The sequence below is a fragment of the Panthera onca genome, chromosome C1 (genome assembly GCF_046562875.1).
Source record: "Panthera onca isolate mPanOnc1 chromosome C1, mPanOnc1 haplotype 2, whole genome shotgun sequence".
Lineage (NCBI taxonomy): Eukaryota > Metazoa > Chordata > Mammalia > Carnivora > Felidae > Panthera > Panthera onca.
Genome location: NC_138346.1, coordinates 189,997,233 through 190,022,202, shown reverse-complemented (window position 1 = coordinate 190,022,202; position 24,970 = coordinate 189,997,233). Strand labels below are relative to the sequence as shown.

General features: G+C 39.9%; 1 protein-coding gene across 4 annotated transcripts in view; it reads left to right on the top strand.

The window, feature by feature from the left end:
• NFYC (nuclear transcription factor Y subunit gamma) overlaps positions 1-24,970 on the top strand; it is a 67,115-nt gene that overhangs the window by 16,445 nt on the left and 25,700 nt on the right. For 2 of the 4 annotated variants that reach the window (XM_060626739.2, XM_060626743.1), the window contains one exon: positions 21,388-21,500. In XM_060626739.2, coding sequence (XP_060482722.1) covers positions 21,396-21,500 — 105 coding nt within the window. In that variant the 5' untranslated portion in view covers positions 21,388-21,395. Of the gene's footprint in view, positions 1-448; positions 567-1,496; positions 2,281-21,387; positions 21,501-24,970 lie in introns of those variants that run through there. The other 2 variants (XM_060626740.2, XM_060626742.3) reach the window with 2 other exon arrangements.

The window sequence follows — 24,970 nt, the reverse complement described above, 5'->3', positions numbered from 1 at the left end:
CAGTTTCCTGTGTTTTGGAAGCACAAGAGGCCCTAGTGCATCTGCTGTGTGCATTTGCCAGGCATTTCCAAGCCTTAAGTTCCCTGTAGTTTGAAGTCTGGATCTGACCCCTGTTCTGCTTCTCAAGGTAACTTTAAAACAGGAAGTGTACAAAGGAGGTAACTGATGACGTGAACAGCCAATCATGGCTTTGTGTTCTTAGCTGATAAAGCAGCTCAGCCAATGGGACCACTCTGGAGGCAAGGTTTGGTGTCAAATAGCATGCTAGATTGAATGCCTTTGACTGTTAAAGTGGAAGGAGGCTGCAGGGCTTCATTGGAGCCTCGGAGTTTTTCACTGAGGCAGGGGTCAGCTGAAAGACAAAGAAAAATGGCGAATAGTTTGCTGGGGGGTGGGGGGACAGCTGTTCGGGTTTTCACTGGAGTGGACATTCCAGACTCAGGTTTCTGCATCTCCTGCTGCCTTTTGTTTCCTCCGTCCTTTTGGGGGGGAGGGCTAGGAGTGACTTAAATTCTCCCTGTCCGAGGAGATATAAATAACTACATGTAAAATTAATGCAGTTCCCGGTAAGTTTAATTCTTTGTTTTGTGTTAAAATGGTAGAAACTGTTTAGCTTCAGAGAGTGTAGACAAGTTGCACTGTTTCAGAAAATGGCCACTTTACATTCCATGCATACCTTTTGGTGCACCTAGAATACCTTGTTCTGTTTAGATTTTGCATGCCCTTCACCTAGGATTTCTTTTCCTAGTTGAGTATTGACAAGATCAGGTACATGAAGAAAGGCTAATCATTTTTCAGGGGCACACAGAAACAAGGCACTTTCTCTTCGCATTGGGTAAAACTTAACTGTTTTCCAAATAATTTTCCTTTGTTCAAGTGCACTGAAGCTTTCCTACAGAATAAGCTGAGTTGTTGTAAGACTTTTTCTGTTTCCATGCACTTTGTTGACATCTGTGTTTTCAGAGGTGGAAACAACACTATTGCTGTGCTAAATTTGTGTGAAAATACGGTTTGCACGAATGCAGCTTCTAATGGTGAAGGCCCACATGGCAGTGTGAAATTCTCCCGGTAACTTTCTTGATTTACCTGTCTGCTTCTATTCTGATACGTACCAACTAATTAAATAACAGTCTTTGTTTTGAAATGCACATTTGAGCTTGGAATGCTGGTGAGGAACATACTTTTCCACTATATTGGTAGTGACAAGAGCAAATCTTTTTCTGTCAATTTCACACATTTTTGTCAGGCATTGATTTGGTTCTTTAAAGTGATGTGAGCAAAGTGCTTTTCATTTTCTGTATGAAATATTTCGAATCCTAATTTACCTGCAATTTGTGAATTGGAAAGTTAAGAGTACAGGCAACCCTATCTTTTGCCCTTGATATATTTTTCCCCTCTTTTAGGGATAGGAAGCTAATGCTGGTTGCTAATCAGTAACCAGCCAGTTTTTGTGAATAGTGCACTCTTCTGTCCCGTGTACTAACATCTATAATACACTTGATTTTAAAAAGCAGTTCTTTGTTTTCTTCTTATTTGCAAATATGGAATGAAGGTCATTGGAACATTTCTGCAGCAGACTCAGTGTGGAGCAGTGAGCCAGCAGTACTCAGTCTCTGGGTAGGGAAAAGGAACAGGCCCTAGTAGAGAAGTTTGGAGGGTGTTGATTTGCCTTCCCCTGGCTTCCCCTCCTGTAAGGGATTTACCTGAGAGGATCGATAGGGGTTTAGGTTCGGGGCTCTTTGAATTGGAGTGGTGTTGCAGTGAAAGTTGCTAGATGCAGGCCTCTGTCGTTGCTCGCAAAAGTGACCTTGAAAAACTGCCGAGGAGTTGAAAGATTGAAGGACAAAGTTTGTTTATACAGATTTAGACTGAAAAGCTCTATTTAAGATGAAAAGAGACTGTACTTCTGATGTTCAAGTCGAGTGGTTAGTAGGAATATGTTATAGATTCAGATTAGGAGTTTTCAAGCAATAAGACAATGGGGCTGCATTCATTCTCTCTCCCACTCTTCTCCGTTCCTTCCCCCAGCAAAAAAATTCTAAATCCTTTTGGTATGATAGTTGAGTGAACTGCCTAACAGATTCAGAATTCCTTGCACGCTACCTTGTCTTCTGTGTAATCTAGAGGGTTCTTTAGTGAAGAATGGCATTTCAGGAGTTCAAAGCAGTTATGTTTGTAAAACTTCTTTGGGGGAATTGGAATGCTTATGGTAAGAAGACTCATTCTGGGAAGTTAAATCATAAGAGAAAGGAGTATGTGTTAAGGATTACATTTTAACAGGTAATTAATTTCCATTTATTTTTTTATAAGTCATTGATTTATATGTTACCAGTTGCTCCAGGTTTTATGTATGATGTAAAAAACTCGTAGATACGGAATGACTCTGTTAGCCTGGAAGAGGGCCTGGAGCAGGCAAGGCAGAATAAGTGGGGCACAGTACGAGGCCTTGATAAAAACTCTTTCTCTTGAGAACTTTGTGGATTTAGCTTCTTGGAAAGATATGTGGCTATTGCCTCTAGCTTGGGTTCTTAACCTTTCAGAATCATGGACTCTTGAGAATCTGACCCACTACCTGGAAAAATGCATATAGGCATGCCTATGCAGAACTGGTGACTGAGAAATCTTCCAGTATATGCCGAATGGTCTTTATGTGATCTCCTCATTTAATACTTTAGCCAGATAAATGTTTCCCAGAAAAAGGAAGGAAACTCTACTTCCATAAGGAGCAAAGGCCTTCTAGAGTTAACTATAACTTAGACTAGGGGTTGGTGTGTAGGGATGGGTGAGGCTTAGATGGGGTCTTAGATTTGGGCATTTGTTTACTCTGATGACAGTATATGAAGTAGTATGGTATAGTAGCAAAAGCAGGCTATTTAAAGTCAGGAGACCTGTGTTCAGGTTCCACTCAGCTATCACCAGCTTTGTGAGCTTGGGCAAGTCAGCCATTTAGTGTCAGCTTCCTCACATGTAAAAATGGGGCCTAAAAATAGCACCTTCCTATTTAGTGGTGAGGCTCAAATGAGCTCATGTATGTCAAAAGTGCTTTTGCAAATTGTGAATTGCTACATTAATATAAGTTGTTACTAATCCAGACTGTTGGGGGAGGGGTGTTAAATACTTAGGAAGATAGATGGGCATCAGAGAAAAGAATGCCAGTATTTTAATATTTTTACAAAGGAGTTTGCTTAAATTTGACACGTCTTTGTAAGCCGGTTCCATGTGCCTTCACGTGCATATTCCCATTTGTGCTGACATGATCCTATGTAATTCATATGTTGAGACCATCAAACCTTCCCTTACCAGGATTCCTTTGAAAGAATTTTAACCCCTTTTTCAAAAATTAAGAGTCTCTCAGAATAAGATGAAATGGGAATGCTGATTTTTAAAAAACCCTTACTAGATTTAGGAACCTCTCAGTAAAAACTGGGAACCTGTTCTGATTTGTGTTATAATGCAGGTGAGTTCTAATAGTTAGTTGCAGATGTTTACTAAGCAGAGGTTACATTTTTAGTTTGTGCACCAAATATTTATAAAGTAAACTGGAGCCATTTTTTGTTGTTGTTTGCTTTGTGGTCATATGATTTTTTTGGTCAGTTTTCAAGCTTGGGAGGTAGTTATAGCTTGCAAAGTAGTAGCAAACCAGTCAATGTTGGGATAAAAACTAAAAAAAAAAAAAAAAAAAAAAATAGTTGGTCTCTCATCAAAATATAAGCACTAGCATGAATTTCACATAGCTGATACATATTGTGACAGATAAATTTCCAAGATAAATGGTGGAAACCCAGGGGGGGTTCTTTATCACCCATTTTACATGCCTGGTGTCCTCTATTTTTAGGACTCTTTTTCTTCCCCTGGGGTGGGGTGGATATTTTGTGATCTATTTGATTTCCTGTCCTATTAAGTCACTTCCTCTCAGGCGTGGTCAGTCAGCATTGATGTCTGCCTCCTTTCTGTGCATTGAAAGAATCATTCACACAGAATAAGGTTTGCCAAAATTGGCATTGGCCTCTCCAAATAAAAGTCCGCTTCCAGGGATGTGTATATTTGAAAACAACAGTCATGGTCACTGTGGGCTTTCTGTTCCTAGAACAAAATGAGATCTCCTTTTAGAGAAGCTATATACTTTTCGTGGAGGCATCAGTAACCCCAAAAGCATTCTTAAAGCTAATCATTTATACATGGTCTTCTTCATGAGTGGATTTATTTTTGCCTATTTCTATCCCCAATAACATATGCATACACAGTTTTTATACCCTTAAGCTGATGGAAATCATTTCAGGATCTAGTCTACTTCCTTTCTTGTAAAGTGGGGAAGTTGATGCCCAGAGAGGTTAGGTGCCCTTGTCTGTCAGCTGCTTTTTTTTTTTAATTTTTAATTTTAATGTTTATTTTTGACAGAGCAAGCAGGAGAGGGACAGAGAGAGGGCGACAGAATCTGAAGCAGGCTCCGCAGAGTCTGATGCAGGGCTCCAACTCATAAAAAAACCGTGAGATCACAACCTGAGCCGAAGTCAGACCCTTAGCCAACTGAGCCACGCAGGTGCCCCAGTCTTGTCAGCTTTTTAATGACTGGCCTATGCAAATTCAGAGATTCAGCTCCCACTTAGTTCATTCCAGGTTTCTTTACTTTTTATTTTTCATATTTCTCTTCCTTTTGGCATATCCATACAGGTTTGCTGTTTGAACACAGAAGGAACAGAGAAAATGGGCTAGGTAAGAGGTTCAGAAGTCTCCATGTGGAGTCTGTTGGTTAGAAAGTCAGCAGACTTATAGTCCCTTTTGGGATATGAAGATTTCTTGCCTCAGCCAGTTGCTTATTCAGAAAGTAGAGAATCAGCTAGGAAGCTAATGGTGTCCACCTGGCTGAGGTGTCCCAGAGAGCTGGTTACTTTCATATATTACAAGGAAGTAGACTAAGGTGTACAAACACAACACCCGTATGCCAGTTAGTTGGGTTTTTGTTTTGTTTAGTTTTGATTTTTTGGTGGTGGTGGTGGTGGTGAATACATCTTACAAACAAGCTAACTCCCAAACAAGTTTGGGCCTGGTTGTTCAAGTGAGTCAACTGGTATTTATAACTAAGGTCTCAGGATCGTTTTATTTTATTGTTTATTTATTAACATTTATTTATTTATTTTGAGAGAGAGAGAGAGCATGAGCAGGGGAGGGGCAGAGAGAGAGGGAGAGAGTGAGAATCCCAAGCAGGCTCCATGCTGTCAGTGCAGAGCCCGATGTGGGCCTTGAACTCATGAACTGTGAGATTGTGATGAGTTGAAATCAGGAGTCCCATGCTTAACTGGCTGAGCAACCCGTGTGCCCCTCAGGATCATTTTAAGCATTAGACAAGACTGAAATAGAAATCGTTATCTGTATACTCCCCAAATAATATTTTAACTATGTTGACTTTAATCTTTACCACCAACAGTTGTATTGTGTGTCTGCACGTGTGTGTTTGGGTAGTTGTGGATTTGGTTTTGTTCTTATTTTGCATTCTCTGATAGACTATAATCTACTTGAAACTTTCATTTTATTTACTTATTTTTAAATGTTTGTTTATATTTTTGAGAGAGAGTGCAAGCAGGAGAGGGGCAGAGAGAGAGAGAGACAGACAGACACATAATCTGAAGCAGCTCCAGGCTCTAAGCTGTCAACACAGAGCCCGATGCGGGGCTCGAACTCATGAACTGCAAGATGATGACCTGAGCCACCAAGTGCCCCCTGAACCTTTAACATTTTTTCTTTGTAGTTGCATTTCTTTTCACCACCTTCATATATTTGAATTAAAGTTACAATTCATTGAAAGAATGAGAGCCTGAATGATGTGCATCTTATGTAATGTTTAAGTGCTGAGGCATACCGTGTCTGAAAATTAGAATAGACACAGCTGGATAGTATCTTCCTCATGTCTGAATTTCCCAGAAGCTTAGTTTTCTTTTTAGTCTCTCCTCTCTGCTGCCTCACTGTTGGGCCCAGATCTTTAGAACTTGGTCAGATTCTGTTTGTATTGTCATTCTTCTCTTCCTGTCTCTCCCCTTGGTGTCCCAAAGCCAGACCCCACTGTTCAATAAGTGACCAAAAGTTTTCCTCTGTTGATTGTTTGCTATAAATTGAGTTACAGTGCTGCACTCTAGTGAAAAAGGGCACTTGAAGGGTAAGAAATAAAGGTAAATTCCAGTGTAAATGCAAAACTAAAGAAAAAAAATCTAGTAAATGTTTAACTTTAAAGTGGCATAACATAGTTTATGACCTTGTATTCTTTAGTTCAAAGGAAGAAAGGAGACAAACCACAGCAAACAGCAGTGCTGATTCGCTTGGTTACCTTTTTTCTTGGAAGTATTATCATTTGGTCTGTCTTCATCATTTCATTTACATAGAAAACTAAAGCAAGACCTGCTTGACTGGAAATACCCAGATAGAATGAATTTTTCCTTTATCTCCTTAACCTGTATAGTTCTTACCTACGAGGAAGTCCCAAAGGTGTACGCTCTATACTTTCTTCCACTAATTCAGCATGCACGCATGTCTTATACGTGGAGACTTAAAAACGTGCACAAATAACATTTTACTCCAGGACCTAACAATCTGGTAGGAGAAACAGAGGATGTATATCAAGTACATGAAACTGATACGGAAAGTACAAGCAAAGGACACAATTCAGAGGAGGGGAGACCTCTACTTCTGACTTAGGAATGAAGGAAGGCAGTTTAACTGAGCGTTGGACTCAGGGAGGTAAGAACAAGGGCATTCCAAGCATGGGGAAAGGAGGAGCAAGGTCATGACTGAAAAAGTGCAGCATGTGCCGAAGAGAGCAGTGAATGGTCCAGTCTGCTTAGACCATATAAGGAGATGAGTTAGGGACAGGAGGGAGTGGAAAAAGAAGTCCGGAGAAGTGAGTTGGGGTCTGCTGTTGGAGGGCCTTGACTGTCAAGAAATTTGAACCATCTCTGCTTGAATTGGTGAACCGTTGAAGATCTGGGGTAATAGATTGATGTGGCAGTATCAGGTGTGTGCTTTTATAAGATTTATGAAGAGATTTATTATGTATTTATTATGTAGACATGAGTAGAATTTGAGTGGAAGGCACCAGAAACAGTGAACGATGCAGTGAGTTTGCATACTGGGTTCACAACCCTTACAGGATTGTTATGGGGGTGAAAAGGGAGAGCAATGCTAGTACCTGACACACAGCACTAAACCAGTATTAGGTATTATGATCATCATATTTGTTATTATATGGAGATGATGAGGGCCTGAATAGAGATAGTGGCCATATGAAGAAAGGTCAGGAGATGGACACTGTTGGACACTGTTACTACAGAGCCTGGAATTGATTAGAATTGAACAACAGAGTCTAGGACAACTCTGAGGTTTCAAGTGTAGGTGACTGGATGATAGAAACTGAAAAGTTAGAAGGAGCAGGTTTGGGGAAAGAGGAAGAATTTGGACACATGGAGTTTGAGTTTGAATTCTGGGTGGCTTTCCAGTTGGGAGGTCCAACATGCAGGACTGGAGGAATAGCAGAACTGGTAATGTATACTTGGAATTTGGGCTGTAGAGATTATGGCTGAACCTGGGGAAAAGATGAGAGAGAATCAAGGGAGAAAATAGACAGAAGGACCGGAAGAATAAAGTTTCATGTCAAAATTGGAAACAAAAGGTTGTACCCTCAAGCTGAGACATGTAGAAGTGAACATAGTGGAGTTGTCTAGGTCAGTGTTCTGTAAGCTTTTTTGATTGTGCACCCCTATCGTCTGAGTGTGCAACTCCCATATATGCGTTAGTATTCTTTAAAATTGCTTATTCCTTTTTTAAAATGTTGGTTTAGTTAAAACCAGAGAATATCTATAGCTTCCCTATTCCAGGCCTACATAACGAAGTAAGGTGTCATTGTTAGCCCACATTTTTCTCAGAATACTTAGAGCACCATGCGTGATACATGATCTTGTGACAAGTTAAACGGAATGAGGGCGTCAGTATCAGCCCATAGCTTAACTATTCAGAAAGCTAATATTAACATTTTCAGTGTGTGCTTTGATGCGTAGAAGACTAGAAATCCTGCTTTAAAATCGGGTGGCCTTCATTTCTTCTGAATATGTACAAATATTTCCTTGAAATGTTTTCCACTAGTTCCTTGAGATTAGTTATATATATGTTTCTGTATATGTGTGTAGGTATGTATAGCCATAAGCTTTCTTGTTTAAGTTTTAACCATATACACACTTCTGTCCAGTGCAAAAACTAAGTCATTCGATGGCCTGGGTGGCTCAGTCAGTTAAGCATCTGACTCTTGGTTTCGGCTCAGATCATGATCTCACGGTTGGTGCGTTCGAGCCCCACATCGGGCTGACAGCGTGGAGCCTGCTTGAGATTCTCTCCCCCATCTCTCTATGTTCCTCCCCTCCTCGTACATTCTCTCCAATTCTCTCTCAAAATAAGTAAATAAACTTAAAAAAAAATTAAAACAACAACAAAAACTAGGTTGTTGGTTTGTTTCCCAAGTCGCATGGGGCTTGATCTTCACTGGTGTTAACTTTATAATAAAGTCTCAAATGGCAGCCTCTGCATGAAGCATAAATACACATGTAGGAATTCGGTAGCATTTGCTTAGCAAGTAACTTATAGCCACATGATCATGATAACACTAATGAACAGCATACAATATAAATTACCAGCAATAGGATAGCCTCATCTGTAGGATTTAGCAGAACTTTTATTTTGTATATTTTATTTTTATTTTTTTGCAGAACTTTTAATATAAGGCACCTATATTTAGTTTCTAGGCTAGGTATGTTGTAATTACCCTCAATTTAAAATAAAAGTAATAAACTTTTCACTGAAGAAAAAGTGGTAAATTTCCAGCCATCCTACGTTGATTATTAATTTATATCCTGAATTCCATGATTATGTCTCTCCTGGTAGTTAAATGGCCAAATACCCATGAAGCTAGCCTTGAAGGTAGTTAAGTAGCATAATAGTATGTAATGTTTATATGAAATAGTACGTTACAGTTAATGGAATGATTTGATATCCATTCTGTCACTTGGTATTTACCTAAGGTAGGTAAGACAGAAATATTATCCCCATTTTGTGGGTGAGGAAATAAGAGGCAGAGCCTAGTGACATAAGCCCTGTGCTCTTTGCACCTTGTTACTTTGTATGAAAAACAAGCTATAGCTGTGTCCATCTTCTAGGACTAATTCTTCCTTCCACCTCTTCTTGTGTGTGCTGCTCTTCCCCAGAAAGGAGACACGTAAAAATTTTTTTTTCTCCAGAGATCACACATAATCTTACATGAAATGACTAAACAGTTGATCATAAAAGGAGCAAATATATATAGTCAAACTGAATTACTATTTTTTTAAAATTTAATGTTGATTTATTTTTGAGAGAGAGAGAGAGACACAGAGCACGAGCGGGGGAGGGGCTGAGAGAGAGGGAGACACAGAATCTGAAACAGGCCCCAGGCTCTGAGCTGTCAGCACAGCCCCAATGTGGGGCTCAAACCCACAAGCTGTGAGATCATGACCTGAGCTGAAGTCTGATGCTTAACCGAATGAGCCACCCAGGTGCCCCCTGAGTTATTTTTTTTAAGTTTATTTATTTTGAGAGAGACAGAGACAGTATGAGTGGAGGAGGGGCAGAAAGGGAGAGAGAAAGAATCCCAAGCAGGTTCCACACTGCCGGCGCGGAACGTGACCTGGGCTCCATCTCACAGAACTGAGAGAGATCATGACCTGAGTCAGACGCTTAACTGACTGAGCTACCTGGGCGCCCCTATTTTTTAAGTTTTCTCAAACATAGCCGCTTTTCTTTTCAGAACACGGCATAGTGCAAATAGATAGGTACTAAATGAGTACCACCAGTGTGGTGGGAAATTTGTCTTTCCTGAATCCTAAATTCACTAAGGTCAGGTAAGTAGTTGAAGGACTTTTTCCGAACGGATATGAGGTTAGAGTTGTGTTATGTGTTCTATGGTGTTCCTTAGTTGTGCAAATGCACACATTATGGTGTGTATTGGGCACCCCCTAGATTTGTGTTCTTATCTGGAACCACAGATTGGTATTTTTAGATGCCTTATGGTGTTTTTAGATAATCAGTTGCTTTATATTTCCTAGCTGTGATTTCTAATCCTTGCTTTACCCCTAGTGAGGTAGTTAGGACAAAGGAATTCTGATTTCTTGGAGTGATGGCTGCACAAGTAAAATAACATTGTCATCATGTTCACAATGTGGCAATAGCTATAATTTTGCGACACTGAGTAATACTGAGTCAGGTGATTCCTCCTGTTAACGTGCTCGTCTGGAAACACCTCCAGCCAGAGGGCCAGGCTAAGGCTATCTCTGAACCAAAGGGAAGCAGTAAAGGGACTTCCCATCACCAGGCCCCCAGAGAGTTAACTTGATCTACCAAACCTTTTCATCCTCACTCTTGGTTAATGACCAGATAACCCCAACTTCCCAGTCCTTGTGGGCAACTGCAGCTTTAACCAGTTTGAAAACAAAGCTCTCCACTTTGAAATGTATAAGAATCTGGCATCTTGGTCTTTTGGAGTACTTCTTCCAGGAGAATGATGGACTTATTTATGTTCCAGGCTTCGAAGACCCATACATTCTTAAGTTTTTGGTCCTCTGTTGAGTTATTAATTCTACGAAGGGAGGAGGACATGTGGTGTAAGAGCACAGAACTGAGTGTCAGGACACGTGGATTTTCATTTGAGCTCTGGCATGTGCTTGCCCTGTGCCTTCTGACAAGTCCCTCAGTCTATCTGAAGTGTTTTTGTCAGATGGGAATATTAATTAGTACCTGTGCCGTGTTTATAGCGAAAAACAAATGAGATGACAGAAAGAGAGCTACTGTACAAAGTGTACATACAGCATGCACAGATGGAAAGGACTAGCATTACCATCTCAGTTGCTTTCCACTCTTTGAAGTCGTCTTTACATTCTCAGTTCCTGACAGCTACATACCTGGAGGTAGGAGGGTCAGTGCTTGTTGGGCCTGGAGGATTTGTTTCTTCTGCTTTTTTCATTGCCTGCCTTCCTTTCAACATTTAAGTCAATGATAAAAGACACTTAGCAGAGGGCAGAATTTAGTGTGTCTGTGAATCAGCAGAATCCATACAGCCAAATCAATACAACCAAGCTCGCATTGACATTCTTACAATACCCTGCAGGTTTTTAATTGAGAATTCTTTGCTCACTGCCCTACCCCCGGTTTTAGATGGATTAACTCATCAGCACAGTCTCCCATTTTTCCAGTGGAGTCCATGATTAGAGAATTATCTGCATTCGTGGTATGTTTTCTGAAGAAGAACAGGTTTCTCTCCATACCTACTTTTTTTTTTTTTTTTTTTTTACTTTTCTGTTGGATTACTGCACAAAGGTTATTGCACAGCAGAGTACAGGCACTTAAGCAGGGGTTTCCCCATGTGAACATTTCAGAGAAAAGGACCCAGAGTGAGGCCAAAGATACTTGGAGTCTTAAAATAGTTCTTTTTTTTTTTTTTAATTTTTTTTTTTTAACATTTATTTATTTTTGAGACAGAGAGAGACACAGCATGAACGGGGCAGGCAGGGGCAGAGAGAGAGGGAGACACAGAATCTGAAACAGGCTCCAGGCTCTGAGCTGTCAGCCCAGAGCCCGACACGGGGCTCGAACTCACGGACCGTGAGATCATGACCTGAGCTGAAGTCAGACGCTTAACCAACCAAGCCACCCAGGCGCCCCTTAAAATAGTTCTTGAGGAGCTTGTATTTGTCCAGTAGATTTGTGTTGAATTCCTACTATGAGCAAGGCATGTTTCCCTTGAGGATGTGCCAGAAACAAAGACAATTACATAAGAACTGGGGAGAAGATAGGAGCAGGGAAATTTTAGGCTTAAGAAATAATGTGCCAAATAATAACATGCCACACAAGTCTGACGAAAGTGAATATGTTAATTGTAGAAATAGATTTTATTGGGTGCTGGGAATGGTTTCTTGGGGAGAAAAAAATTTAGTGGTCACTAATTAGTGAGCGTGTATATTTAATTTGTTACAGTTGTACTGTAAAAAGCAAGCTTCTTAACAGTGCTCCCCCCCCCCCCAAAAAAAAAAAAAAACGTAAAAGATTGGTTTCAGTCCATGAGATAGTCTGAATAGTTCTTGCTTTCAGAACATGTTCCCTGTACTCCAGGGTTTGGGATGGAGATGGAAGGAGCCAGAGGTCTCTTCAGAGCTCAAAACAGAATCTTTTTCTTAGCCTTTGGGGCCAGGTAGGGTGGAGGCTGCCTAGACTCTAGGTCTCCTGTGCCCTCTAAAGTAACAAGATTTCTTCTGAAGGACAAAGCAGCCACACACACTCCTAGCTTACAGAAGTCTGAGGTGTCCAAGGAGACATGTTCTAGGAATTTAAATGTTTTTGGCTTAGTCTGGAGGGGAAACCTGCATAGCTACTGGTCATTGACATTCTCAGGGATTTAAATGTGGAGCATTCCTAGTCATTTCCATTTGAATTCTTTGCTTATTTGGATCAGTACACTCATTCTAAATTTAATAGTTTAAAGGGCTTTAAAATTTATTTCTTGTCTATTAAAAGAGATGGGAGAAGATTTCTCTGTATTTGTTTTTAGCATATTTTCTAAGAGTCCAGTTTCAGATGCATGGAAACAAAGTAAGTCTAAATTAGAGGATGAAGCAAGTTGAGTTACTGGCTACAGTACCTAAGGGAGGTTGGACTTTGGACTTGATGTTCTGTCTGAGACCATTCAGGCCAGGATTAGATGTCTTATCTAGCTCTGAGCAGCGAAGATTATATGCCATCTGGCATTTGTATGATTCTTGGTATTTTTCGAGGCCTTCTAGCATGTATTTTCCCATTTGTGTGCTGCAACTGCCCTGTGAGGTGTTCCTGCAGGTGAACAAAGGCCCCCAAGAAGTTAAGAGATTTGCCCAAGATCATAAACATAGCAAGTTAGTCGTCAGAGAGGGAGAACCTCCATGTCCAGTACATTTTCTTTATGTATTTATCCTGTACTTTACTGCCCCCCACTGTTCACAGCTGAGTATTCATAGGTGCTGCCTACTGACCTGGAGACATGCAAAGGGGAAGGAAAAAATAGGAAAGAAAAAAGAACAGAGCTTGGAAAGAGACAACAGAGAAATAAGAAAAGGATGTTTATATGGTAGTAGATAAGAGTGCTATTAGCATCTTCTATTATTGTCACAGAAATGATGGGAGTAGGTGTTTAAAAATGATCATTTGGGTTAAGGATTTGAGTCATTGATCTAAGCCAAGACTGCTTATCTCTCTGAACAGTTTGAATATACACATACCTTAAAACAGTGCAAAAAGTGAGGATGAACAAGCTGACTTAAGGCAAGAACAGAATTTTAGAGCTCCACCATTAAGTATATTGCGATCTTGAGCAAGTAACTTAAGATAACTAATCCTCTGCTTTCTTATTTGTAAAATTGAAATATTGATCTCTTTATCACTGAGCTGAGTGAAGATCAATTAAGGGTAATGACTGTGACAAGTAGTTTGTGAACTCAACAGCTCTTAAGTTGGCATCGAAACATTCTGCAGAGTCCTACTTCTCACCTCTCCTGGGCACACACAAATACAGGATCCTGCCAGAACAGGAAGAGGTGGTTCTCAGGGTTTCTGAATCTCAGAAGGAATCCAGTAGGCAAAATGCCTCTTTGTTTTAGGATACAATTTAAAACTCAGGCTCCTGGCACTGTTTCTGTCTCCAACTCATGTCAGAATTCTCTTTCAGGCTCAGAGCCTGAAAAACCAGTAACTCTCCATTCTTCTTGCAAGAATTTATTTACTCTCCAGAGGTTGGAGAGTCAAAGAGATTAACAAATATTCCTGTGGGGCGGAGCGGGTTGGCCCAGCTCACTCCTTCCTGATGGAGGCTGAACAGGTGAGGGAGCTGTGTAACAGCTGTGTGATCTAGGGCAAGTTTCTCCACCTCTGGTGCTAAGTTTCCCCATCAGTAAATGAGGGATGACACTCTTCTGTCATGGAAGGATTCATTGAAATAAAACTTAACAGTTTCGAACTGGGTTCTAAATGTTATCTGATCCTTTTTGTGTAAAGGGCCAGATAATATTTTTGGCTTGCAGGTCATACAGTTTATGTTGTAACTGTTCAGCTCTGCTAATGTAGCATGAAAGCAGCCTTAGTGTAAATGAATGACGGTGCAGTCTTCTAATAAAACTTATTTTATGAGAACAGGCTGCAGGCCAAAGTTGGCCTGTGGTCTGTAGTTCACAGACCCTTGCTTTAGAATACTTCACTAAAATACTTGATTTTTTTTCCTCCAACATACAAAATAGTGTTTTATTGCTGTCCTGTATGGAGGGATGGTTTAAGAACATTACTGAAGAAATGAAGAAAGTGTGTGAAGTAAGATGTTTACACATCATTTTCCATTCCACAGAAACAAATCTTAAAATGTTTTGTTCATGCCTTCCTATAAGTTTCATTGCTTATACCAGATGCTGTGCCTTCATTTATTTTCTAGTTATAACTGCATTATGATCTGGCCCTTGTTTAAAAGATTATGTTGTAGTAGATAGCAAACAGAAACATGTTTTTGTTTTTGAAGCAAAGTGTTTCTGCTGCCAATTTAAAAATGTGTCCTTGTGAACAGATCTTTGGGGAGAGCAATGTGCAGCTAGTTCCAACCCTTCGTCTTTTGGGAAGCATGGTTTTTCTAGTAGGCAGTTTGAAAAGCAACTTCATACCTAGCCTCTTGGAGCTAAAAACAGACACACCCTCAAACATTGAACTTGACATTAATCAGGGTTGGGGAAAGGGGTCTTTAGTCAGGCTGCATTATTCATTCTTATAGTACTGGATACTGTATAATCACCTGCGAATAGTAACTATGACTAGCTGATACACAGTCAAGTAAGGGGTTAGAACTTAAGTAAGAAGGTTTCTGGCACTACGCTCAGTGCTTTCTTGCGTGATTAAGTAGAAACCTTAGATGAGCTTAAATAAAGATTGTTGACCCCTCTTTTCTCTCTAGTCACCCTGCCTTCTTTTGTATTCATTCATTTATTACATCAACTAGTGAAGTGTCGGTCTTCCATACCAGACCACCCCTTTGGCCTGCATGGTGAGTATACATTGCTCCTGGAGTGCCTTAGTGGAATGACTGGCCCAGGGCCACCAATTAGTAGGCAGTAGGCCAGTTCACAGACGTAGGTCTTTTAATTTCCAGAGTGATGCTGTTTTTCTCCTGAAATTGTTGATTTGAGATTGGTTTTATTGTAGAGAACGCATGCCTCCTTAAGGTTTGAAATACTCTTTAGCCATGATTGATGATGGGTCCATCTGTACAAACTTTAGAACCAAATTGACTGGTGGTGGAATTGTTTGGTTTCAAAAGTCTCAGTTTTCAAATGTCATTTACACTTTTCTTTGTAGTTTAGAAGAATATCTAAAATAGCAAGCACAAATAAGCTTAAATCCTACCCCCTTCTTATCCATCTAGTAATTCACATTAACATTCTTTTTTTTTTTTTTTCTTTCTGTGTATCGCTCTCTCACCATTTGAAATATAACATTCCAACAGTTTTGGCTATTTCAAATAAACCTGGAGCTAACTACAATAAATATCTGAACAGTACTGGAATGTAATAAAAGGCATGCAAAAATGCTGGCAGTTGGGCAAGATAAAAAACATGTCATCTAATGACAGAGGAAGGCATGCTCAAAATGCAAGACACAAAAGGGAGTGAAGAAGGTATGTGCTTTGCACATAGGGAGATAACTGATACATGTTAAGTTGGAGATACACAGGAATGATTAAGGTTGCTTATAGCCTAAAGGCCGCAAGTTGGATTGGGGGGCGGTCATTAAAAGGAAATGGTGGTACCAGTGTTTAGATTTGTTTTTCAGTCAAAACTGGGCTAAGATATATTTGCATTTGACAGTAAGAGTATTGTTTTTAGGTGAAACCTGACTGCCTGGAATGGGTCAGCTCTAGTACTTTAATAGAAAGCAGCATTGGTCAAGGGTTGGGTTTCATTTCAAGGGAGCTTTCTTTGATCTTTTTTCCTTGAACAGTTGTTATATTAGGGTTTTAGGTATTATCTCCCAACAACATCTATTTGGTTTTAGTTATTTTCAAAGAGCTATAAAGTGGGTTTAGGAATATTGTAAAGGACTTTCATAGAGCGAATGAGGTTATGTGCCAAGAAAAGAGAGCTAAAGTCTAAAGGTACAGAGTTTTAGAAGCCAGAGCATATTGCAATAAAACTTACATTTCTATATAATTTTATGAGGTAGATCTTTTTGATACATCCTGTTTCATGTCTAGGCATGTCACTGAGGGAGGATTTGGTGAATCGTGGTACCTGGTCAAGAGTAAGAGCTTGGAATATTTCCAAGATCTTAAAAAGAGGAACACTCTGTTCTGAGATGTTTTGAAAACTGCTTAGGTCTCTTTTTCTTTCTTCATCAATGATAGAGTAACTGGATATTAGAGTGACAGCTAGATTTTCCATCCTTGAATGATATGATTGAATCATCTCGTTTCCTCCATGCTTTTCTCCTTCTCTTCCTGCTAATGTATGGCCAGAGATACTTGCCCTCCTCCTACTTACCTTTTGTCATTAATTTTTCAAACTTTTCTAATCTATCGTGGTCACCTTCCTGACAAAGTTCTGTCTTTCCAAAGATTTACACTTGGGAATGGTATGCACCCATGTTTCCAGGCTTCCAGTCTGCCTTGCAACTTGCACAAGGTGTGTATGGGGGTGTGGGGGTGTGGCCTTCCTACCCTGCCCTTTTATCTTAAATTCACTTCAGTAAGTTTCAGGTGGATTTCTGATTGTTGTCCTTCTTACTTTAAAGGCCCAGAGAGAACCCCCTTTATCTGAGCTTCCCAGAATAGCTCCTATAACCACTTCCTTTGGTTGTTCAGGCAATCCCATTAAGTCTATTTCAGGGCCACACTTTTCAAGAGACCTCTTTTTCTCAGGCCATACCCAGCAACTCTCTTGCCTCTTCATTCAGAAGTAATCAAACTGGGTGCTAGATACTGTGAGGGATCCAGAGATAAATCATATTTAGGTCCTACCTAGAAGGAGCTTGTAAACCAGAAAGGGAAATATAAGACATACACATAAATAATGATCATACAAGATAATCTGGTGAAGGCAGAAAGAGGTGCAGATCAAGGGCCCTGAAGGTTCACAGGAAGGAGTGATCACGTCCGGATGGGGATGTTTAGAGAAGACTTGTGGACAGATGGCTGTTAAGTTGAGCATTGGAGAAACAGCCTTTTTGTGATGGACCTTGATTCTTCTCTTTCTAGCTTTGGAAAGCAAACTGTTTTTAAAAAAGCAGGTAAATTAATCGATATTGGGAGTTGAGATTACCTCTGGCAACAACCGTTCTGTATACTTGATCTGATCCTTATGTCTTTATTAAATAGTTAAACATCTTATTCAGGTAGTATGAAGTAATTAACATGAATGGTAAATCTAATACTAATAATTAAATCTGGGAAATTCTATGCTGCATGTCTCATGAGTGATCTAAAGCTAATACAGCTTGATCTTAAAGCAGTTTTGTTGTCAACTGTGTATAAATAGCTTTGTCCTGTGATGAGATAGCAATTTAACATGGAATAAAAAGGATCCTGGAATATAAATCTTTCTTACTTTTTAACATACCTTCTCTCATTACTCTAGAAAATGAATCTGGCATGTATTTCATGAGCTGTAAATGTTATGAATAGGCTACTTCTGTGGCAGAATCAACTCAGTTGCAATTAATGTATTATTAAAATCAGAAGTAATAAGATTAAGGTCAGTTTATATATTTTTTAACTTGTTGGGGTGTTTGGTGAGCAAAATGCTGATTAGGTTTCATTATTTTAATCCTGTGCCTCAGTGGGAAAATATTGAGAACACCAATTTGTTCTTATAAAATCTGTTGCTTGAGATTTGGTCTAATTTCTTTTCAATTAATTTTTTTTGAGAGAGAGAGAGAGAGAGAGAGAGAGAGAGACCCTGCACTGGAGGGGCAGAGAGAGGGATCCCAAGCAGGCCCCACACTGTCAGCATGGAGCCCGATGTGGGGCTCAAACTCAGGAGCCATCAGATCGTGACCTGAGCCATGTTCAAGAGTCAGATGCTTAACTGACTGAGTCACTCAGGCACCCTGAGATTTGGTCTAATTTTTAAAGCCCTGTGTAATGACCAGATCTGCTTTAATGAAAACCTTTTGAATGAAAGTAGTCACCTTTTCTTGGAATTTACAGTAACAAAGAGGTATTAACAGAATTACCTACTCATCATCTCTGTGCAAAGATGCTACACTTGATCTTAGCCAAAAGGCCGAGAAGCAGTCTCTGTGCAGAGATGCTAGAAATCCTGCTCCTAATGAGATCTTCCATTTCTGATGAGAATACCTTTGGTTTTGAAGTCAGAAATTTATAAAAAGAGGTTTCTGGATGGAAAAATCATAAAGCCTATAACTCTAAATCCAAAGCTCAAGTGGAACTTTGAAAATAAAACCTAATGTAAAGTAGAACAGTGAGAGCTGTTCAAAGATGGAAAAGAATGCCTTATCAGCAAGCCATTTTCCCAAAACTGGGGAGGGAGATACTCATATTGAAGTTGAATGACCACTTGGGATGGGATTGAGGAGGTTCGGCAGAGGTTGGAGTAGAGCAGTGTTCTTTAGATAGGTGGGCCTTGGTGGCTTTTGATGTCTTTTTTTTTTTTTTTTTTCAGTCCTAAACTTCTGTGATGCAATAGAATACAAAGGACATTATTATTGACTATATTTTGCCATTGTCTGTGATTTTCTAATGCCGATGGGCATCTGAAGTTAGATATTTAACCTTTAGTACATTTTTCAATTCTAGAAATATTTGACAACTTCTGTTTTGTACCTAACCTTCACTCCCAACAGTGTGTGGGTCTGAGCCAGCCAGGTTCATTGATAATCTATTGACTGCACAGATGTTTGGGAACTGATCATACCAGCACTTCCTTAGTTGGGATAGTTCAAAATTTAAAAGCATACTGTCCACAGACAGAATTTAAAGGTGCTTCTTGAATTGAGCACCTTTGTAATGTTTGTGGGAACAGATCACAGGACAACCAAAACTTGTTACCAACTTTCTAAATCTCACAGACCTTTTGCACTCAAACTGAATCTACCCGTCACTGGCAAGTATACAAAAATATCACACTGGCAATGGTTCATCTTCCTCCTTTGACTGTAGCAGTTTGTGTGGCAAATTTTGCTAGATCAGGCCTATCCATGGATCCATACAATAAAAAGATTCTTTTTAAGTTTTTTGATACTTATTTTTATTTCTGGAAAGATTTTTTATTCCATTTTAAAAGGTTACATACAGTCTTCATTGTCCTGAGTACCTTGTAGATATCTGTTAATAAAAATAAACTTCTCTAGGGGCGCCTGGGTGGCTCAGTCGGTTAAGCGTCTGACTTCGGCTCAGGTCATGATCTCACGGTCCGTGAGTTCGAGCCCCGCGTCGGGCTCTGTGCTCACAGCTCAGAGCCTGGAGCCTGCTTCAGATTCTGTGTCTCCCTCTCTCTCTGCCCCTGCCTGCCCCGTTCATGCTCTGTCTCTCTCTGTCTCAAAAATAAATACACATAAAAAAAAATTAAAAAAAAAAAAACTTCTCTAGATTACTTTGATTTCTTTGTTCTCAGTACGTCTAAGAGAATAGTGTATAGGCCATGTGCATACAATGATGAATGAAAATGTCGTGGGAGCTGAGTTGAGAGGACCATACTTGGTTATTGAGGACTAAAGATTTTATCTAGTCGTTTCAGCTGTGATTCAACACTCTTCACTTTAATTCCCTCCAGAAACTCCAGGATCATATTGCTTCCTAGTACTTAGAGTTCTGTTGATGTATGGAGCTGCTTGTTGGCCTCCACCACCAGAAATTGGCTCCAAATCTTTTCCCATTACATCATCACCCACTAATGTCATTACACCAGAGTGAAATTTGCTTTGAAGATTGTACTCTTGTTTTCCTTCCATTTCTTTCCTCTCATCATTTCCTTTAGAAGGAAAAAGAAAAAAAAAAAAAAAGAGAGAGAGACCTCTAGGACAATCCCGGCAAATATTTAAGAGGGAATCAAAACACCCTCACAGTCTAAACCGATGATTTATCAGCCCTCATTCCACTCGGCTGACGGAGAGTGATCTGCCCAGTGTGCGTCCACACAGGGTCTGGAAAGGAACACGTTTGGTCACGTGATGCTTGGCTTTGGTGCTTTTCTTTCAGCCCTTCAGAATTAGTTCTTAATGATTTACATAGCTCTCTGCCAGCATCCTGTCACTGGCATGTTAAACCTTTTTAAATAATTTCCCAGAATAGAAATTCTTAGGACATCACTAAGTTTCTTGTTCTTTGTATTTAATTAAACTGTTTCTTGCATTTAAGTATTTGCCAGATAAGCATTTATGCCATCTGGAGTTTTTTACTTTCCCACCGTAAATCTTTTAAGACTTTATAGTATCATCTACTGTTCTAACTGATATGGGGGTTCTTATTCATCTTCCCTCCCCCATCACAAAAGCAGTTGACTGCATGCAGGTTTTGACCCTCTTTTCTTCATCCTAAATTTAATTCCCTGTTATTTTTCAACCACCTTTAAAGCGTCCAGTTGACAGTGTGCTTTGTTTGGCTTTGTTCCTGACAGAAGGCTTCAGGTAAGGAAAGAACTGGGAAGTGGTTCCAGTTTGGAGACTTGGTGCCACCCACTCAATTATTGGCCAAGGCTTCAGTGCTTCTGTGCCCTTGGAGGCAGATTAGCTTGAGAGTAGAAGGAATAATAATCATCAGTAGCCTCAAAGAAATGGGGCCACGGTGTCTGAAACAAAGGAATAAAATGGGCTCTTACTTTTAAGACTTGGGTTTACATTTCTATACAGTGTTAGTCACTGGGACCCTCAGTATGTCTGCTGCAGGCTGTGACATGGAATGTGAGAAACCATGTTGAACTTGAAAAAACATTGAAGGGAATGGCATTGAAAATTATGGACCAGACTAGAGCACCAACCAAGTACCCTTTTTGCCCCCTCCTAAGACAAGACATTAAAAGGCCTGATTCACATTAAGATTTCAGTTTGGATTTCTAGTAATTTTAGGTTTTCTAGTTAGAGCTCCTTGTTAGTGTCTGTGGTATAGGTTGGATAGAAGGGAAAACTTTTTCCATATGTTTTTCCTGACATTTAAGTTTGTGTCAAGAGCCTCTTCACAATTATGTACCTTCTCAGATTGAAAAATTGAATGAATTTGTGAAAACAGCCATAAGGAAAGATATAAATAACCTGAACAGAAAGTCTGCCGTTATTACTTCTAATGTATCTTATGTATGTATTTATTTTCAGTTGTCAGAATGTCCACAGAAGGAGGATTTGGTGGCACTAGCAGCAGTGATGCCCAGCAAAGCCTCCAGTCCTTCTGGCCTCGTGTCATGGAAGAAATCCGGAATTTAACAGTGGTAAGTAAGAATGAGAAGCTTGTGGAGTGTAAAGAACTATGAGATGAATAACTGAGAGTAAAACGTTTTTCATTTCAAGTACATTTACAAAGGCATAGTTCATTCCTTACCTTTGGGTGGGAACATGAAGATGTAATTTACCTTAGTGAGGTAACTACAGGGGTTTTCTTTTTATATCTTAGTGGCTTTCCTTAGGCATGTGGGTGTATAGCGGATGCTTTGATGCAGAGATAGCTTAATGTGAGGCATATCTTTTAGAGAATGTGGAAAAACAGAGCTCTCACCTTCCTTCAGTAGCTGTAGCTCATTTCTTAGTCCTGTTTCAGTGGCCCTGCCAAATTTCTGGAATCATAAATGCTGTTGGGCAATTTATTCAACAACAAATCTGTAAGCAGGCACTCTTTCTAGGTGTTAAAAGATACCCTTTAGATCAGGGTTTCTGCACAGCAGCTTTATTGACATTTAGGCTGGATCATTCTCTGCTGTGGGGGACTGTCCTGTGCATCGTAGGATGTTTAGCAGCATCTCTGGCCTCTCTACGCATGTTGCCAGTAACAATCTTCTCCAGTTGTGACAACCAAAAATGTCCCCGTACATTGGCAGGTGTCTCCTGGGGGCTAAAATCATCCAGTTGAGAACCACTGACTTAGAAGAATCAAATATAACCCTGGCCCTTGAGGGGCTTACAATCTAGTAATTACAACCAGAGTCATTTATTCAGTGAATATTTATTGAATATAATAGTGAATATACTTACTGAGGCAGGCACAGTGATGAGTCTAAAGCAGTAAAAGTCAAAGTGCTACGGGATTACAGAGGACATAGTGCTTGTTCCTCCCTGGTTGAGTTAGGGAGGCTTTAAGTAAAGGGAACATTTTTTTGGATCTTGAAATAGGAGAAGCATTCACCAGATGGAAAGGATGAGTGTGAGAGTATCTTAGGTAGAGAGATTGGCATTCGTAAAGGCCTGGAGGCCCAGAGGGGAGGGCCTTATGTTTCAGGGAACAACAAGAAGTTCAGAGTGGCTGGAGGTTACTGTGTGAGTAATAGGGGTGAGGGGAGGAGTAAAGTGGTATGACAGTGGTAGAAGGAGGTGAGACTCATTAGAATGAAAATATTTCAAGAGTGTAGTGTTATTTTCTTAGTGAAGACTGTTCCATTTGGTGTCATTTTAGCAAATACTGAAGGATCTCTCTGTTTTAGATGTGTCATTCCTGCCCGAAGGCATTAAGCATCCTAGCAGAACAGATACCGGACTCCTTCCTAATGTAGAACTCATGTTGCACTGTCTTAGAGCTAGTGGTCTTTAAATCTCAGATGTAGGAGGTCAGTTTATTTGCTTATTCAGCAAATATTCATTATATACCTACTGTGGCTGTGCTACTTACCGTGGATCCAGTAGTGGGCCAGACAAGATCGTTGCACTCACAGAACATGCATCCTGGTGGGAGAGAGAGACTCTATAAACAAGTAGTGAATGAATAAAATAAAATAACTTCTCTTTGTGGTAAAGGCCCCACTGACTTCAGGGCTTAAAAAAAAACAGGTTCATATTCTGATGTACCTGTAGGTCATGTTTGTTTATATGGGACGTTTCAGCAGCTGAATTTGGCTTGGCTTTTCTCAGAGTGGCTTGCATTCACAGATGAATTTCCACTGAAAAGTCATTGTTTCTTTTATTTAGTGTAAAGGTGGTGGTTACCTATACTGTCTCAGATAGAGGAGAAAAAGAAATGATAAAGTAAAATGTAGGGTATTTTGCTCATATTTTGAGTGGGTAATCTCAGTCACGCTTATCAGGTGTTGGTGCAGGAGTCAGCCAGGCATAAAGCTAGTGCCCTCCTGGGCTGTGGTGGGATTAGGCCAGTGCCGCAAGTCGACACTCCAGCTTGAGCATGGAAGCAAAAATTCAGGATCAGGCAAGTGGCCAAATAAACTCTGGAGGTTCAAGCTCAGCATTTTTCTGTAGTTTGAGTTTTGATTTTTTTTTTTTTAATTGTGGAAAAGAATATGTAACAAACTGTGTCATCTTAACAATTTTAAAATGTATAGTTTAGTAGTGTTAAGTATATTCACATTATTGTGAAACAGATCTCCAGGACTTTTTCATCTTGCAAAACTGAAACTCTATACCCCTGAAACAACAACTACCCTTTGCCCTCTCCCCAGCCCCTGGTAGCTACCATCCACTTTCTGTTGCTGAATTTGACCACTCTATGAGTACCTTCCATAAGTGCAATTGTACAGTATTTGTCCTTTTTGTGACTGGCTTATTTCACTTAGTGTAATGTTGTAGCTTATGACAGGATTTCTTTCCCTTTTAAAGCTGAATAGTATTCCGTATATATGTGTATACCACGTTTTGTTTATCCATTCATCTGTCAGTGGGTATTTGCGTTGCTTCCACCTCTTGGTTATAGTGAATAATGCTGCAATGAACATGTGTATTCACATATCTCTTTGAGACTCTGGGCTTTGGTTTTTATTCGCCTTGGTTTAATTTGCAGGTTTGATTGCCAAAAAAGCAGATGGTGGTGTTGACCAACTTTTATTCTCTAGACAGCTAGTCTACCAGAGGTTCAAAGTGGGTTACTCTGAGAGATTCAGTTTTAGTTCACATTTTATGAATGAAGAGAAAGACCAGCAATGAGGACAGTTGTCTTTAATGATTCTTCTATAGATGGCTAAAGCTTTTTTCCCCTTGAAAAAGACTCCTGGACCACTACCATGGGAACGCTTAGATGCTTAGAGCAGCGGTTGGCATTTAATAGGTGCACAATAAATATTTAAGTGAATTAGACTCCCCTACTTGAGATTGAGTGTGAGGCAACATCAGTGGCGACTTCAAGTAGGGATGCGGTCTACTAAAGTTGGGGTGCTCTTTCCTTTGGTAGGACCCTTCTTTCTCCTCTGCCTGCAGCGCATAAAGGCATCTTCCTCTCTGACTGTGTAAATACTTTAGTATTTAATCTGTGCCTTTCCAGAACTCAACAGTACTTACAACCAGACTTCTTCAGATATGTCAGAGCCTCTTAGGTTGACATCTCAAAATTTCGAACAGATTTTTAAAAAATCCATAGGTTCAAACTGTCCAAATGTAAATAAAGGTTTTGCGAATATTCATAAGGTGTTGGAGTCCCTCTAAAACTGGGACAAATTTGTTCTAAAAACAAATTGAAATTTGCTAGGTGATCTATTTCATGATGCATTGGGAACACTGGACCCAATCATTTTGGTCTCAGCTTTGCAAAAGCAATTTATCTTTCATCTCAGCTTGGCCATTATGTTCTCCTCGCTCTTAAAAGTCTCTGTAATTGTCCATAAATCCAGGTGATGTTCAGTTGGGATTGAAATTGGTTAAAAATCATACCAAAATGATGTACACTAGGATGATTGTGCAAAGTACCGTATTCCTGCTCAACAGAGCTCTGGGAACGATAATTAACAGACTTCTTGGCATTGAATTTTAT